The 18,195-nt window shown below is 38.2% G+C and overlaps 1 protein-coding gene across 2 annotated transcripts in view; it reads right to left on the reverse strand.

Annotated features, from left to right (window-relative positions):
- Window positions 1-410: 410 nt before the first annotated feature.
- Window positions 411-18,195, reverse strand: part of PIN1 (peptidylprolyl cis/trans isomerase, NIMA-interacting 1) — a 40,157-nt gene continuing 22,372 nt past the window's right edge. For both annotated transcript variants that reach the window (XM_026713745.2, XM_026713746.2), the window contains exons 3-4: window positions 10,621-10,731; window positions 411-1,894 (exon numbers count right to left, since the gene is read on the reverse strand). In XM_026713745.2, coding sequence (XP_026569530.1) covers window positions 1,785-1,894; window positions 10,621-10,731 — 221 coding nt within the window. In that variant the 3' untranslated portion in view covers window positions 411-1,784. The remainder of the gene's footprint in view (window positions 1,895-10,620; window positions 10,732-18,195) is intronic.

Below are 18,195 nucleotides of genomic sequence, written 5' to 3' on the forward strand. Positions count from 1 at the left end.
TTTGAAACCTGCTCAAACATTTATTGAAAGGCACCTCTAGCTATGCCTATATAAAACTTTACAATGATATTGCCATACCTAGATCAATACTTATCCTTAATCTTTACTTCTCTTTTCCAATACTTTTCTCATCACCAAAACAACATGTGACTTATCAAACTGAGAGGGATGAATGGGGACTAATCAGGTTTCTTTTCCTCCATTTATCCAGCAGTGCTCAAAGCAGATGATTTATCAAGGAATTTTAAGGCCACAGGTTATGGAGGGGCATGTCCTTGATCTGGTGATTTGCAAGTTATGGGTTCTGCACTAAAATAACCTGAATTATTTGAGTGATCAGAAAGCATATTAAAATAAAATCTGCACGACATTAAAAATAACAAGAAATATCACAAGATCAAACTCTGATGTTGATAGTTGGCAGGGATTTATTTTTATTTTCTCACATAAGAGAACTGGAACACTCTCTGTACATATATATATACACAAAGCTTGTTTGCATCAGATCAAAAGCAGGGAATTTGGTGGGAATCATATTGATTTTATATAGAGAAAAAGCAATGCAGAAAAACAGGAAGAGTGACTACAGTGTTATCTTAAACCACAAATGGATCATGGCCAGCTTCTGAACAAAAGAAAATAGAAACAAAAAAAGAAAACACAAACCAAAAAACTTGGAAGCCAATAACTAAATGGCCTTCCCTGGGGATAGTATTTCAGCATTAAGAACAACACACAAGAATGATTAAAATGTAGTAAATCTAATGAAATTTTAGAGGGCTAAATAAATTTGTGGAGGGGCTGCACTGGAATAATGTAAAAGAAAAATATTTGCCTCAAAAGGGCATCAGCAAGATTCAATTCAATGTGAACGCATTATGGTAATCAGCATATGGTGAATTTATACTTATATTTCTGACAGCAGAATCCGGTGTATGCTCAGGTGAGCAGAGATAATTCTTATCCAGACAACATCAAGTCCCTTTGCAACTTCTGAAACTCAACCCTTGATGGAAGTTGGAAGTGAAGTCCAGAGGAATTTGCACATTATCATGCGAAATCTGTTGTCCTAAATCTACAGCAATTAAGTGAGGCCACAGGAGTGTGTTCTAGTTGTACATCCAAAAACAATTTATCAGTGATTGGCCAAATTAAGAAATGAATGCCACTGAATTGTGGGTCAGAGAGATAAGAAATGGGATGTTGTCACTTGTGAACTTAAACCAGGCTATATCGTGGCAAAGGAGATTTTTATTCTACTTATACACTGAGCGCTAAACTCTGCCACCATCAATGCAGCCCTATAATAAATAACTCTATGATAAGTTGGATATAGAGGGAAAGCATTGAAGCATGACCCTGTAAGTATAGACATGTCTCCTGAATGGAAGAAACCATCAATATTAAACTCAAGCAGCTAGGGAATTTCCTTTTTTTATTGTTGTTAAAAACATTGTCATTGTGTCCATGAAAGATGCTACTGTCTCATTGTTTCAATTGTTTTCTGCCCCAGCTAACATGCATCAATACAGGTGGGGGAAAACATTTCTTCAACATGTCAAATAAGGTACTGAAATATGAAACAGATACACATTGATGTGTGTTGCATATGCACACACTTATTGTTTATGTTTATATATTTTATATATATAAACAAAAATAAACAATAAGTTAGATATGAAGTTTGTTCTGGGATAGAGAGCGTATCAATGGTTGGAATAACGGTTCTCTTGTTCCTTTTCTCCCATCACCCTTTCTTTTCCAAGTGCATGGTGCCAAAACACTCATTCTGTACGCAGAATTATATGGATCCCTGAATCTGTGAATACTGGTCCACTCATCTCACCAGTCCTCAGCGCAAAGGAGGCATCTTCAAAAGGTTTCTGCATTTGACCTGTCAGACAGAAAACAATTTTCAAGTGAAAAGTGGAAAACTGACAGCCCGATCAAGAATATCTAGAATTAATTCCAAGCATGAACGTCTAGAAGTAGGAAATGTTGCCCTCACTGGTTCTAGCTCAACAGAAAAAAGCCAAAGGCAATCCTATAAAAGTAGTCCTTGATTTACACCCACAATGAAATCCAAAATTTCCATTGCTAAGCAAGGCAGTTAAGTGAGTTTTGCTTCATTTTACAACCTCTATTATCACAGTTGTTAAGTGAATCACTATAGCTGTTAAGTTAGTAACACCACTGTTAAGTGAATCTGATTTGCCTATTGACTTTGCTTATCAGAAAAGATGATCACATGACCCCAGGATACTGCAACCATCATAAATACATGACAGCTGCCAAGTATCCAAATTTTGATCATGTAACCACGGGGATGTATTAATGGTTATAAGCGTCAAAAACAACCACAAGTCTCTCTTTTCAGTGTTTCTGTAACTCTGAATGTTTACTAAATGAATGGTTGTAAATCAAGGACTACCTGTAGTAGCTATGAGCACACAAAAATCTGTAATATAGGATTCCATATTCATAGACTGGACTTTTACACCTTTATGGCCAGAATCTAAATATTTGAAGACATATTAAATGATCTTACTGAAAAATATCACCCAAATATTAATTCTGTTCCAGTGCTGGATAAATATATGTGTTTTCCTTTTAACTGGTGAGCACTTTTTCAGTGATAGGATGTTAGTTAAGGATCCAGTTTTGTGCACACATTTTCTAATATTTGGAGCTTCTGGGATTAAAATGGCAGGCTGTCCCTTCCCTGACACATTCTCCATCGACATGTTCCCTGGAGATCGTCCACCATTTCAAATACAGAGGAGCAGAGAAAATACATCAGAACCCACATGCCCTGTCAAGCTCAAATGTGATTGAACCAATCTTAATACCTAGCATGTGTGCATGTTTTGACTGCAGAAACCTGAATCATTCACCATATCTTATCTGCACTTTCTTTGCTGCCCAATTTACCCTCATGATTCGTAATCAGGAGGGCTCTGCATGTGCAGAACCAAGCAGCAGGGTGGCATGCATCACTTCAATATGCATATGGGAGAGTTCCACTCTCCAATGCTTCCCCCCGCATCAGACAATCTTCAAAAATAAAGTACAACAGAGAAAGGATCCTAATCTTTTTGCTGTGCGCTGTGTCTAATTTTTAGCAGCAGAGATGTGAGTGTAGGGCCCCTCTTTCAAAACTTACTGCCAAGTTTTGAAGGGACTTCCTTTCTCTCCCATCTGACTATAGCAGAACTATTCTGCAGAAGCAGCTCATGACAGCCCAGGGAATGTCTTTTGAAATCTATAGAGAAAAACAGCTGGGAGAAAGGCAGTTACTAAACTCCTGTGATGCATCAAAAAACAAATTGGATCAGTATTCAATTTACAGGGGTTCAAAGGTTTACCTCACCCTTATCAAAATATTGGATCTTTTAACTGGCATTTACTTCCCTTCAAGTCTTGAGTATCAGTACCAAGGACAGAAAGAAAAAGAAGGGAGCCCTGGTGACTGAACTTAGCACCAAAAATTAGGACTTGCTGTCCTAAGATGCCAAAATTGACCCAAGTAGAAAGGAAACTGGGTAAATCTCGGGTAGAACCCTTGAATTAGAATTGTTATGTACAGTATTGCCACTGCTATAGAAAATGAATCCAGAAAGCTTAAAGGCAGCGTTTCAGATGAACCCGACAGAATTTTTATTTTTGCATTTTCTTTGCATGCTGCATATAATCCTGTGGGTTTGTGTGTCTGAGAAATTAGTAGAATTTATTATTTATTTGTGGCTTTCAATCCATCTGCCACTTTTATAATTATAACTCTAAACTTCTTCCAGGACTTGTCATAATGGCTTTAGCCTGTTATTTCCCCCACAGTTTTAGCTCATAAAATGACTAGAAGGGAAAACGAAAAGATTTAAAATTATAATCCTGCTGGCAACAGAATTTTATAGGGAAAAATCACACAAGTATAAAATATTTCTTTTTTGAACTGAACTTTAAAATGGAGGATATCAAAAAAAGAGACATCTTTTTTTTCACAAAGACACCAAAGCTTGTTATGGGTGCAAATGCATGCTCTTGCAATGCTCTATATCAGGGGTGTCAAACTCGCGGCGTCACATGACGTATCAGGACTTTTTTCCCCTTTGCTAAACCGGGCATGGGCATGGCCAACACGAGACACATCCAGCCCACAGGATGGGAGTTTGACAGCCCTGCTCTACACGCTATCATTGCAATCCTAGTTTTGCTCATTCTTGAACAACCACAGTATGAATGGTCTGACCACAACAATGTAATTCGCTGCTATAGGATTTTTTTTTTGAAAAGAAAAAAATAGGAAGACTGGTTTAAAAATGCAGGATGCATTAAATTGAATTACCACCACAGAAAAGCAAGAAAATAATTAAGTCATTCAAGTCAATTACTTAAATTGTTTCTCATTTCATAACTGAATTTATAACTATTTGTAATTAAGTATTCAATTTTGAAAAAATGCACATATTTCCAGAAGAAATGTGGATATTAATTAACTGTAATAGGATATGCTACTTTGCCTTAAATAATTGGTTTTCTCCATGCAGCTGTGTAGCACATAATTTATAACCTTCAAATAAATGTTGATTTGGATTTATTCTCAACCCAAAAGTTCTTAATTTCTGAATCAGGAAAAAAAAACCATCTGTTTCTTCATCCAGAATTTAATAAAGCAGAGGAAATGTCAATTGCTCTTGATTTTTTAGAAGACTAAATGAGAATGCTTATGTTTTTTTCACTTCTAAACATATCCAGGATTCATAATTGTAGCAAATTATGGTTAGCAATCCCATCGAAAGAGTACAAGATGACAGAAAGTGGTTATCATGGAAGACCTGCTTGTGCTCCTAGTCCCATCTAGTGGACAACAAAATTCCAGCAGCATTGCTACTGCATCATTGTGCCTGTCTCATCTAAACTCTCTTTCTTTCAGTAAGACACCCAAGACCACAGCTGAAGTGACAGTTTCTAAATGAGACCCAACTACCAGTCACTGGCAGACTATGATTAATAGCTTTTTCATTACTTTGCAATCCCAAATGCCAATATTAGCAATCATCTTTTCTTCTGGAAAATATTTGACTCGGGAAGGAATTACTGCCTCTGAACAATAAGGCAGAATTTGTGAAGATAAAGGACAATTTAAAAAATAGTATCTTCTTGCAAACCAAGAATTTACTCCCAGGAAAAGAAAAGAAAGTTTTTGACCAAAGTTAGCAACTTCATTTTTTTTCTTCCAGTTACACATAAACATTAACTATCAAGGGCAAAGTCTATTATTGTAAGAAGGAACTAAGGTTTTGGATGATAAACAGTAGCTATGCTAATTATTTCATCTGTCTTGCAAATTCATGTTCTATATATTGATATGAATTTACATGCTTATTTCTTTAACATTTTTTTAAAAGATCCTTGCGAGGATATTATTAAATATTTTTCTCTAAATTTATTCTGCCACTACTGATGGATCCAATTTGGAACTTCTATTTTGGGATTACCTAAAGACCGTATATGTTCCAAATACTTCTCATCCTTGAAAAACATACAAATGTTATTATTAGAAGCTCATCAAGACAAAAACCAAACCCTGCCACAAAATTGCTCGTAATACCTTCTTAAGGTCCTGAAGACAGGAGAAAAGTTAACCAAATGCTTTGGGCGTGAAAATCCAGATCTGGCTTTATTACACTGTAACCACTTGCCTTTAAAGTGTACTTTCACTAACCATGAGTTCAAAAGCCTTTCTTTCCTAATTGACCAAGGTGGACACAAAGTCAGAAGATATAAGCAGCATAAACGCACATGAAATACAGTACATAAATGCCTATATTAAAAATGCAAAGCTTTTCTTTCTGGAAATACTGTTAAGGTCACTTAGTATAATGATTTCAGATTTTTATTGATCAAAGTATCGGATATATCGACCTTTACACGAGAATTTCAGGCTCTGACAATTTGATGGCTATTGGTTAGAGGATATCTCTAGCATCTGGTGTAGACTATGAGTTCATCATAATTAATTAAATTAGTTACTTGAATACTAAATTATGCCATTATTTTCAAATAGCTCATTTCAACAAGATGATTGGGTTAAGTTGGTAGCAGATCTGGTCAGAGCTTTCTCTGCATGGAGAGAAACTATAAGGCACATATTTTTTTCTCTGCAATTTTTGATTCACCAGAGTCAGGGACTCAGAACAACTTACAAATTAATCATGTTTAAACGGTCTATATATTATCTGCATTATGTTCATTACAGTATACTTTCCTAGCAGCATATATATTTGAATTCAGGTTCAAGAAAGTTGCACAAAAGCATTATCAATCATTAAGGGGAACACTGCCTCATACCAGATATTTTATTCCCAGGTCAAACAATTGCTGCCCCTTGTTCTAGAATGAAAAGCTGTGTTGTTTGATTCTCAATCTCTTCTAAAGAAATTATTTTTGTAGCAAATATTCAAGATACAAACTTAATGAGTCTAATGATAAAGATGCCCTATCAAAAAACGAATTATTCCCTCTCAATAGCTTCTTGATTCTTGAGCATGCCTCAACATCAAGAAAACTCAGTATTTAGAGACTGTCACCACCCCTGGAATGCTTCAAAACAATGGAGAAAACAATGGAGAAAACCTAAAGAATGTGGACATTTTTCGGCATCTGGGATCCTACCTCCAAGGCAATAGCAACATCAGCCTGGATGCATTGGTGAGAATTCACCGGTGGGTTATGTGGCAGACAAATGCCAACCCGTCTTAAATCTACTTTTTACAAGACAACCATCTGCCCTGTATAGCGCTGAATGCTGGGCAGCAACAACAGGGACCGAAAGTTATCTCCATACCATGGAAATGTAAATACTTCATTGGATATCGGAGATCTCCCTTCTTGACCACATCACAAATGACCCCATTTGGCAACATTTTGGAGTGGCACCAATTATAGAGAAGATGAGAGAAGGCTGGCTCCACTGGTATGGACATGTCCTGCACCTTCCACCATTGCCAAGAATGCCTACCAACTAGAAGTCAATAGTCAGCTATTTCACAGGCATCCAAAACAGAGATGGCAAGAGATATGCAAGTTGCAGGCCTGCGCTCTGGAGACGCAGCTGACCGTGGAAAATGGTGTTCAATGATCCAAAAAGCAGACCCTGCAGTAGTGGGAATACACTAGGAAGAAGAATAGCTTCTTGATTCTGCACTTGCCATTGCAGCCCACTCATTCAGAGTTCTCCTATTCACTTCTATGAGAAGGTATTTCTAGGCCATGTATCATCCCATACTACCTTTCCTACAACCTGGTGACATGTTCTGTACTCAACTTCTTGAAATTTCCAGTTTCAAAGAAAATGAGGTTTCTAGCTTTTAAAACTAAAATCATACAAGCAACAGCTAGTGAAATTCAGAAGTTTAAGGCCAGATCAAGTTTGGCAAAATGGGAGAACTTCAGCCCATGAGATACAGTATTTTTTTTCCTTCTCAGATGAGGAAAACAAGCAGAATAGATGATACAAAATAAATATGTTAGTAGAATCAATTAGCAGCAGTTTAGTAGAATTCCAGTGATCTTGGTAAACAAGTCAACATCTCAATTTATGAACTGAGATCTCAGGCATGGAAAGGCGTTTCCCAATACCTGCTAGCTGCAACTCTTGTTCACTGTCATTGAGCTTCAGCATCTTTTAATTTTCAAACAAAAATAGTGTCTCATGAAAGCCAGGAGAGACATAGCAACAGAAACATTGTTAGGCCTTTTCTATTAGCGCCTTTTATTTTCAAAACAAGCAGATAATAACCCACACTTAGGAATCTGATTGATAGAGGAAATCTTTTACTATTTTCCTGTAAACCTTTTTTTTTTCAAGGCTAAAAGATATCTGATTTCAGGATTTTTAAGACAATGGCCCAGAAATGGATGCAATTGTCCTGGGTAGCATACTTGAGGCCAAAGACAGATTATCCATAGTGTTTCAAGGTACATTATGCTGTGCCCAAGGCTAGGAAAATTAACCTAATGTAAAGGAAACAACCTTCAGATGGTAAATTGCTTAACAATAAAGTATCCATTAATATAAATATACAGTAGGAACTAGAGAGAAATAATGATTCAGCTGGGCTGACAGAGCAGGCAGGAAGGTTTATCATATGCAGGATGTGTTAGGAATGTAAGTCACCTAACAGTTGGGTTGGAAAATATATAAACCAGGATAGACATTTTAATACTGTCTCTTTAAGGGAATGCGAAAATTGTAATTGGGTGTGGTTCCTCAAACGGCCATAAGATGGGGCCAGAAACCTGGGTTGTTCTGTCCTATTGAGAGTGTTGCCATTCCTGTATTTCCCTGTTGATTGTTGCTGATCATAGTTCTTGCATTTGATGTAAGTCTGTTACTGAACTGTTTTTGATACTGGACTTTGATTTTGGATTATCCCTCGACTGAAAACTAATTGCTTTAACCGTGTATGACTTGGACTGTGTTTGGGCTTTGCTTAACAGTTTTACTGGAAGTAAAAACCTACATTTTACTATATACTGTATCGGTGTGCTAGTTGTGTGTTATTCTTCACCACTCTCACTATGTCTCCCTGTGTGCGCTCATTCTCCTAACGGGGAACTACCTCAACAGGATGCATGCAAACAATGCAGCATCTTCACCTATTATGGCTTAGAACGCTTTTCATTAAATGCTACAATTATTTTGATCCAAAGCAAAATCCAAGATGCATGATAGACTCCATTTCTCAAAGAAATTTTAACAAGGCACCTAACATATTCAATAACATCAAATAGTTAAAAAGGAGTCCTTGAGCAATGCAGACAAGTGTCAAAACAGCATATTCACAGAATATGAATACTCAAGTTACAAAGTGGGCAGCATTTGTAGTAAGTCATTGCAATAAGTCATTATGACTATTATTAAGTGTTGTACTTTATGATTCTTGACGAATGTATCTTTTCTTTTATGTATACTGAGAGCATTTGCACCAAGACAAATTCCTTGTGTGTCCAATCACAGTTGGTCAATAAAGAATTTTATTTTATTCTATAAGTAGAGGTCACCAAATAAGGGGCCCTCTATCTTGTGACAGTTGTCGTAAAAAGCAGTATTTCCAAAGGGAGATAGACCATAGTTGGGCTTAATTGTGGCATTGTTAATTTGGCCAAAATTAGGAAATGCTGTTATCATTAGCATAAGACCTCTCAACAAGACATCGGTCAACTTTTGGAATCTTAAATTCTCTTCAATAACTCTAAGCAGCACAATGGCCACATTTCAGCTTTTTTGCCTATGTGGAATTTTAAATAGCTCACCCTTTTTTTCCATTATGTATGATTCTCAGAAACTGCCTTGACCAATCCCTGCAATTTTCTTGGCAAGGTTTTTTTTAAAAGTAGTTTGTCATTGCTTGGTTCCTCCAGCTGAGAATGAGCCCAAAGCTATGTGGATATGTGCCTAAGGGGAGACTAGAACTCAGTTTCCCAGTGTCTAGCCTTATGCCTTAACTGGCTCTCAGTTCACCTCTTAGAAGTCTCCTATTCCTATCTAGAAAATCTCTTCCTCCCAAAAAATAATCAGACCAAAAAGTGCAGCCATAACTCTTTTAGTGATAGAGGTTTCATACTGGAAGTTCCCCTGAAGGTTGAAGGGCTGAGTTGTGGCTTTTGACTCCTCAAAAGTTGCCAATCCCAGACCTTTGGACATTCTGATACCCTCTGTCCCCTCTCTATGTGTGTTGTTGTATATACTTTTATATGTACTCTCATTTTGTACAAGAAAAATAGTAAAAAGTTGGTTGCTTCAACAATATATGCTGTAACAAGGACATAGCTTCCGTAACGCATGATCTGATTAGTGAAAGGTATGTTATTATTAGGTACATAATCTGCAAGCTGAACACATAATATCCAGAACTTCTTCAAAAGAATTATCCCAAAATTAAGCTTCCTTGAAGCATAAAAGAGAACAGCCTACAACAGCCCAGACAACTTTCAAAGCTTGGTTTTCTTTTCGAGAATTGGCTTGATAATATGGCCATTGTTATAGGCTCTGATTGTCTTGAGCAGGAGTGTCAAACTTGGTTTCATTGAGGGCTGCATCAGGGCTGTGTTTGACCTTGAGGGCCAGGGTGGATGTGGTCAACTCAACCTCACTCATGTTAAGGGCGCCTGTGGTGGCCCAAGGGCGCTGCCAGTGAAAATAGGCTCCCGAGCTCTTTTTTCAGTTGCAATAGCTTCCTGAAACCCTTTGCCAGCAAAAATGGAGCTTGGGAGGGCCACCCATAGCCCTCCCGACATCCATTTTCACTGGCAGAGGTACTGCGGGCTGGTCCTTTGCTGTTTCCAGGGCAGCCCCACGGGCCAGATCTAAACACCCCGTGGTCCGGATCTGCGCACCCCTGCCCAGGCCTTGAGTTTGACACCCCTGGTCTTGAGGGTTGTTCTGTATTCAAAAACATTGATTTATTCATTTTGCTCCCTCTTTAGCATGTACTTCACAAAAAAGCAATTATTTCTAAGGAGAGGAAAAACCAGTGTCCTTCCTTTTATAATCTTGATGGATATCCCCCAACCTGTTCAGAAAGCAGGACTGCAGCCCCATAAAATCAATTGACTCACCTCTTCCAAAAGTACCCAGGTCTCCCCCTGCCTTGGCTGAGCTGCAGTCACTGAACTGTGATGCTAAGGATTCAAAATCTTCCTCCCCAGATTTAATCTTCTGGATGTAGCCTATGGAGAACAGGGAGTAAAAGAGTTAAGTATCAAGAGGTCTGCTATGAAAAGGGAATATTTCTAGTTACAAAGCTAGGATTACTTAGGATGTTACTGTTAATGCTACTTCTAGATAATCGCAGGGGTTTCTTTTCATTTTTTAGGAAGGAAAGATCCACAAAACCATATTTATTTTTTTCTACAAAAAAACAGTATTTCCATATAGAAAGCTATGTATCATAAAACACATGATATGCCTAACTTTGCTTATTCTCTAGAATACTTTTTTTTTTTTTTTGATATGGGAATTCGAAAGGTTGGGGGAAGGGGAAGCATTATCTTATATTTGAAGTGGCTGAATCTGGGTAAGTTTCACTGTGGATACCAATCTCCCTCCTAAACCATTCTCTTTCTGTTGTTATACTGTACATATATTATCCTAAACTGCCTACAACTACAAGTTATTTATTCTTAAAATACACTATCGAAAACCTACTTCTTCTTTTGTTGTTATTTTTGCTAAAAACAACCCTCTGTACTGCAGTTCACCTATTTCACCTTCATCCTATCTGGTTTGGCTTTGCAGGACAACTGTATTTTTTTAAAAAAAAAAAAGATGAAAAGCATCATATGTGAAAGTTACCCATGTATGCCTAATTGCTTTCCAGTAGTTTTCTATAAGCAGGAATTGTCTTCTTATACAGTAGTACTTGTAGCAAACAGTATTACCATTTATTGTGCAACATAAGACAGTCAAAATAAGTGAGCCCCCATTCACTAATTTTAGGGAGAAGTTACAATCAAGAGGAACTTTCTCTCTTCCCAAATACAATTATTGTTAATGTGAAAGTGAATAATTTGATTGTCCCACTCCCCCACACCATCTTCAGTCCTTCACTTTTGCCTGTTTGGGGGACTGAACAGGGAGTCCTCAGTATAATTAAGTTGGCTCTCTATGCAATTTAAAACCTAGAAAATCTTACTTGCATAATAATAAATTGAGGGGGAAGGAATCTACCTGTTGTTTTGTGTTACAGCTAATTAGGTTTTATAAATATTAAATCTAAGTTCTTTCAGTTATGCTTTAAACTGTTCTCAACTTACCTTTATAGCAATGTAATTTGCCTTGATTTCATAAGAACTTTTTCTTTGATCATTCCCTTGCTTCACTCCCCGATGAACACTTATGTGTACTGGCATCTTGCCTCCCATATAAATAAAAGCAAATTGCTTTGCAGTTTAGGAAACATCTTTTCAAAAACCATAGGTTAATTGCAACGCAGCAATTATTCATTCTTCGTGTTTTTTAAGCCTCCATATTTGCCATACAGCATGATCTTTTGGTTATTTAAAAATTGCTTATAGTTCCTATGGCCATTATGTTCCTTGTAAAACACATGCAAATGTGTTCCGTATCTGTATTCTGTTCAAAGTGTTTAAGAGTGTTTTATCATTTTATTTTCATGCGAAGTTTGCAAACTTGTTTAGGCTGTTGAGAGTCTGCAAGCAGCCAAAGGGTACTCAATGAGTCTTGAGGTTGCACTGGGACTTGAATCTAGATCTTGTGCATGCAAGTCTAATATGTAAGCCATTTCAGTTGTTACATTCTGATACATTCGGTATCCCCAGTGGTCACTAGCAGCATTTCTAAAAACACTCAAGATCCCAATGAAGAAATGTGTAACCTCTCTTTGCTAGTTATATCAGCACAATGGTGGTTGTTTGAAGCTAAAAGAAATATATAAATGGAGACTCAAGAGAGGCTCAACAGAAATGCTGATGTTTACTTTGTATGCATCACAATTAAGGAACAGAGTCGGTGCTCAGCTCAACACTACTTTACAACAATCTGCAGATGCTGCTGTTTTTTGACGAGTTACATTTGCTGGAAACTGGGCAATTCTCTTTCTGTCCTTCAGAAGTATTGGGAATACAACTTTCAGAATTCACAGCCCATATGACTTAATATGGTCTGGGTACACCTGGAGAGGCTGTTCTAATCTTATCTATTTATAACAACAAAAACCTGCTTACATGGCAGTCCAGTCAGGAAGAACTGTGTGACAGAGTCCAGTACTTCTTTAATGGCACTGCTTAAGCATTATTGTGTTACTTGCAAGACAATTGAGCAGATGTTACTTACAGATGTACACTGAACAAATTTATGGAAGTATACTGAAAACCAAGATCAAATGAACTATTTCTTACAAAGACTAGCTAAGCATTCAAGCAGGATTTTCCAACAGAGCACTCCAGAAATACATTTCTGATTTCTCTCCTGCAGTGAGACGTGTTTATGCAGATCAACAGCACCTGGATAGAAAGCAAATGGCACGTTGGCATTTGAATTGTCCAAGAAGTGCTGTTTTGGAAAGGATGGGAGGTAGTGGGTGACTATCAATTCACCTAAATAAAATGAGCTGCAACTTATCAAGCCCTCTAACTGCAGAAAATGAGATCTACTTCTGAAGATGTTGTATTTTGGGATGCACTCTTTTTTCCTATGAGTATTTATATAAATACAAATCACATATTTAGTGCTCCAACAAGTATACAAGATCCTGTATATGGCTACTGTCCCACCATGTTGGTCTCTGGACAATCTGGGGCAGGCCCATGGTTATCCCTGAACTCATGAGCCACCTCAGACTCCACTCCTAAAGAAGGCAGACTGAAGTTCCCCAAAATTGTAGATCTGGGGAATTCCACTGCCAGCTCAGAAATTAAGGTAAGAAGCACAGGAGTTGCTGTGCAGCAGGGAGGCTGGTCTAACAGCAGCAATCCCAACTGATTTCTAGAGGTCAACTTAATGAACAGGAGCTCACTGATCTGGCAACCTGTAGTTCAGCAACTTCGAAGCCAGTAAGAAATTCCCAGATAACAATCATCCCACCCTCCATCCTGGGATCTTGGCTGATGCCACACCTGAAACTCAGCTGGAAGAGCAATGTCCCTTCTAGTCCGAGCCAGCTGTAAAGTGGTACACGCCAGATGATCCATTCATTAATGGTTAAATCACTGGTGAGAGAAGCTTTATTAGACCGACCTAGCATTCAGAAGCAGGAGCCGAAAGCCAGGGCTTCTGAAGATCTACTGATAGGGTATCAGGGTCTGAAATTGAGAAGCTAGAATGTGGAACCCCTATAAACAATAGTCCTGCATCCCCCAGGAGTGGCCTGCTCCTTTTCTCCCACCATATCTCATCTTGCCTATCACTATCATAATATTTTGGCCCCAACAGCAGCCCCATGCCCATATTATCATTTCTTCAGGTTTTGGGGTTAATGAGTAACCGAATATAAATATCCAAGCCCCTTAGTTCCCAAGACAAGGAACCAGCTGTTATTCAGAATAGAACAACAGAGTTGGAAGGGACCTTGGAGATCTTCTAGTCCAATCCCTGGGAGGAGCAGCTAGGCACCTCGAGACACTTCACCAACTCTCAGAGTTTGTCAGGGCACCCTATAACCACCTCTCCCTCTACTATGACACACCTGCACACACTAGCATAAACAGGCACCTCTCCTCAGCAGCTACCACAGCAGTCAAGAGGGTCTCTTCCCTTATACACACACAGTCAGTTCCTCTTCCAACTCTCATCACGAGGAGGAATTCACAGACACTCACACCAACATCCAGGACCAGCCCTCACTTGCTACTTCCACAGGCTAGTAGAGGCTTTCATCCCGTCCAGCTCCCCCACCAAATTTACCTCTGGTTCTCACCCAGAGAAGTTTATGGAAATTTTTATCTGTAATGGGAGGCGGAACATATTCAAGAGGAATTAGGTTACTGATGATCAAGCCTTCATACTACAAATACCAATAGCTAGGGAGCAACAGTGGCTGAACTATTCTCTCCTCTTCTATTTTGACATCTTGAACGCCTCTGATTGATCACACATGGTTTCTTAGCCTATTGGAACCCTGCTAGATCACGCAACCAGCCCAACCTTATTCATGAGAAGGAATAATTCCTTTAAAATCATGTTCCTTAGCATCTTAAGTTTTAAGATTTGCAGTCTTTTCCTCTACTATTATCATCTTGAGAGCCAGCAAAAACCTCAATTGGAAAAAAATCTTTTTTGGGAGGTCACTTTGCTGCTGCCTTGTTCTCTGACTAACTTGGCTGGAGTTCATCCATTAGAGAGATTACTTCCTCCCTCTTTGTCCCAGCTATAAAGAACATAGAAGACTCCTTTGCTTGTGATAATTAATTTCTCTGCTAGAGGTTTCAGCGGGGCTAATTTAGTAATATTCTAAGATCACTAATATCCATTTCTGAAAGAACTACTGCGATGCCGAGAACATTGTCTTCCAATAACTTAGTTCTTGCTGCGTGCAGGTTTGGGGATACCATGGACTACTGCCAGGATCCAAATTGAACTTATCTAACATTAAACTATCCTCAGGCTATGTAATTCAAGAAAAAGGGAAATAAGTAATAATTTTGGGAAGAGGGAGAATGTGACAAATTCATAATTCAGTACTAAACCACTTGATTTCATTTCTTTCCCTCTTAACAATAAACAAACAAAAAAATCAAAACAGATGGAGTAGAGAACAAAAGATGGCAATATTTGCAAGTCCAGGCCTGCTATCTTTCAAATGTTCTAGCTCTGTAGAAAAGCTTTCAGATTTAATCTAGCTGCCTTATGAAAAATCTTCATGATGCACATAGCTTTGCTTCTAAACATTTTGTACCTGTTTGACAAAACTAGCAATATAAATGGCTCAACACAAGCAGCAAAGTGTCTGTTAAATGAAGGACAGTCCTCAGCTTATTGCACACACAGTTGTGTGACTGTGACGGTTATTAAATGGGCCATGTGGGTGCCTCAGGGGTTTGGGGAAATTCTGGAGGCCTTGGACTGCTCCTCACCAGACCTGAAGGCCTTAGCCAGCTACAAGGTCCACCACCTTATGCAAAACTGCTGCAGGCTGGGAGGTCTCAGCTGGCTACAAAACCCACATAAATTGCTCCACTTACCTCTCAGCCGATGCAAGGCCCGGCCTTCCTACAGAGGTCAGCTTGTGCAATGCTGCAAATAAGTACCATTCTCTATACGCTTCCCAGATGTGGTGGGGTGGAGAACATTTCTGTTTCTGCACCCCACAGAAGAAGCTCAGCTTTTGCTTTGTGCGTGAAAGGTGGAAAACAGTTTAAATCATGAAGATTTATACACACATGGAAGGATATGTGTTTAGGGAAGGGAACTCCTCTGGTGGGGAGCCTAGATCTTCATGATGTAAGCTTCATCTCTGCACTCTGTGAAAGAATGCCAACTGCTCCTTCAGCCAGCCCCTAGAGACAAGAAGGAGTCATTTTGGCAGCTTGCAACTTTCCCTGCTGGTTTCCCTACTGACTTTCTGAGGCAGCCAGCAGGAAAGATCACATGATCACGGGGCACTTGGAAACTAGTGCAAATAGATTTTCAGGTTCCTGAAAAGTGGTCATGTGACTTCAGCGAAGTAGCAGGGTGACATGTTATGATGGCCAGACATGCTTTATGGTCATAAAGCATCCTTTCGGAGGCAATTGTACCTATAAGCGTTTGTTAAACAACTGGTCATAAGTTAAGGACTGCCTGTAAGCAGAGAAACATGCCTTATATCAACTCAAATCATAAGATACTCTAGCTGTTAGTGGTATTCAAAAATCTCTCAAAATCTCTTCAAAAGGGATCTTTCAGGAGCTCAAAATTGAGATGTCTTTTGTTTCTGTACAAATCAGATAACAGGTGAATGTTTTCTAACTGGTTGTGCCCAATGGTAAATACCAACAGAGGTCTTTCACAGCTTTTAAATCAACTGCTCACACATATCTAAATCATGTAACTAACTGTGAGTAACCCCAAACAGACCTCCCAAATCTAGCAAATCAGGCAAGTTAACTCATAAATGAATCTGGACAATCACTTTAAACAATTTAACACATTCACAAAGCTTCTGTCAATTCCCTTACCTCACAATGGTATTAATAAACACAGTAATAGCAGAGTTAAAATCTACTAAACAAATACATGACAGGCAATGATGATATACCTGTCAAACTGATGGCTCCCAAAGGATCTATTTAAACAATTCTGAGCTATAATTATGTTCATTAGATATGATACCTCTCTTCACAGATATCCAATGAAGCTCAGCTATTTGATTGCGACTGAGATGGGCATTGATGCAATACATTTTGTGAGATTTTGTTGTTGTTTTTGTTTATAATTTTACTTGCTCATTTTTAGAAGATAATAACAGGCTGTTCTCACTACATCAACAGTATCAATCTTTCTTTATCAAGTCAAAGTACACATCTTTTAAATAATTATATGAAAACTTCCACGACCTTTGCAGCAAATTGAGTATTTCAAGGGCAGATGGAGGTTCTAGCAGAAAATGGATTTCCTTCCCTCCTGACCATAGTGTTTCATATTTTGTAGAATTATAAAAAAGATAATAAAAGTGACAAATGCATACATTCCTAACCCTGCAGCCGAAAAGTTGGATGAAACAACCTTTAATCACATCTTTCTTTCTGTCCTTAAGTGACATAGAAGATTGTCCTAACACAAAAATTATCAGATGGGATTGTCTCAGGGGCTTTCAATTGATACTTTAATACATTTTAAGCAACACTTGAATATAAGAACTACACCGGGAACTCATATAAAATAAGATTAAATTGTCTCTCTCTATAACCTTATCAGATGACGGAGGCCATTTATTGCTGCTGCAGAAACAACTTTTCATTTACCTGGTATTCTATCTGAAAAAGATAACATGCAGAAAAAAGCTGGTCTCAGAATTTCTACTTGAAAATGTAATTCTGGGACTTTGGTTTGCAGATAAAGGACTGTAGCTCCTGGAATAGTGACCTCATGTTAACATGTTTGCTCAATTTCAAGAAAATGTTGACAAAAATGTCCACTTCATACTGTTTTTATACTCACAAAATTCAAGAAAATTCAAATTCTGTAGCAACTCTACATTAAAGTCAAAGTCCTTCAATTTAGGGGTGTTATGAGTCCAGGCATAGATTAAAGAAGATTCCTAACTTCTAGTTATACTTTATCTCAACCTATCAGAGGCACACCATGTCCAGGAAGATTGAACTAGCCAGTTATTACAATTCATCTTAGCAAAAATTTTAAGCACAGACCAGACTACAGTGAAGATGACAAATACTCTTTGTCTTTCTCAAGTCATACACACACACACACACACACACACACACACATTAACCAATGGTAGAGAAAGAACATTCAGAAAGCATTTCTGTTACCACTTCTCTTGGCGCTTCCCCACATTATTCCATGCAATAGTGATCCAACTTCCATGGGAAAAAGTAAATGGACTAAAAGTAATCTGTTAGCTGGCACTTCCATGGTAAAAATTATTCAAAATAAGAATGGACAAATAGCTTTTCAGCTGCCATTTGGTGCAGATAGACATCTCCCTAATTCACTGAACTACTACATGGGGGAAG

Source organism: Pseudonaja textilis, chromosome 2, assembly GCF_049901715.1.
Source record: "Pseudonaja textilis isolate UNSWEBS1 chromosome 2, rPseTex1.2, whole genome shotgun sequence".
NCBI lineage: Eukaryota > Metazoa > Chordata > Lepidosauria > Squamata > Elapidae > Pseudonaja > Pseudonaja textilis.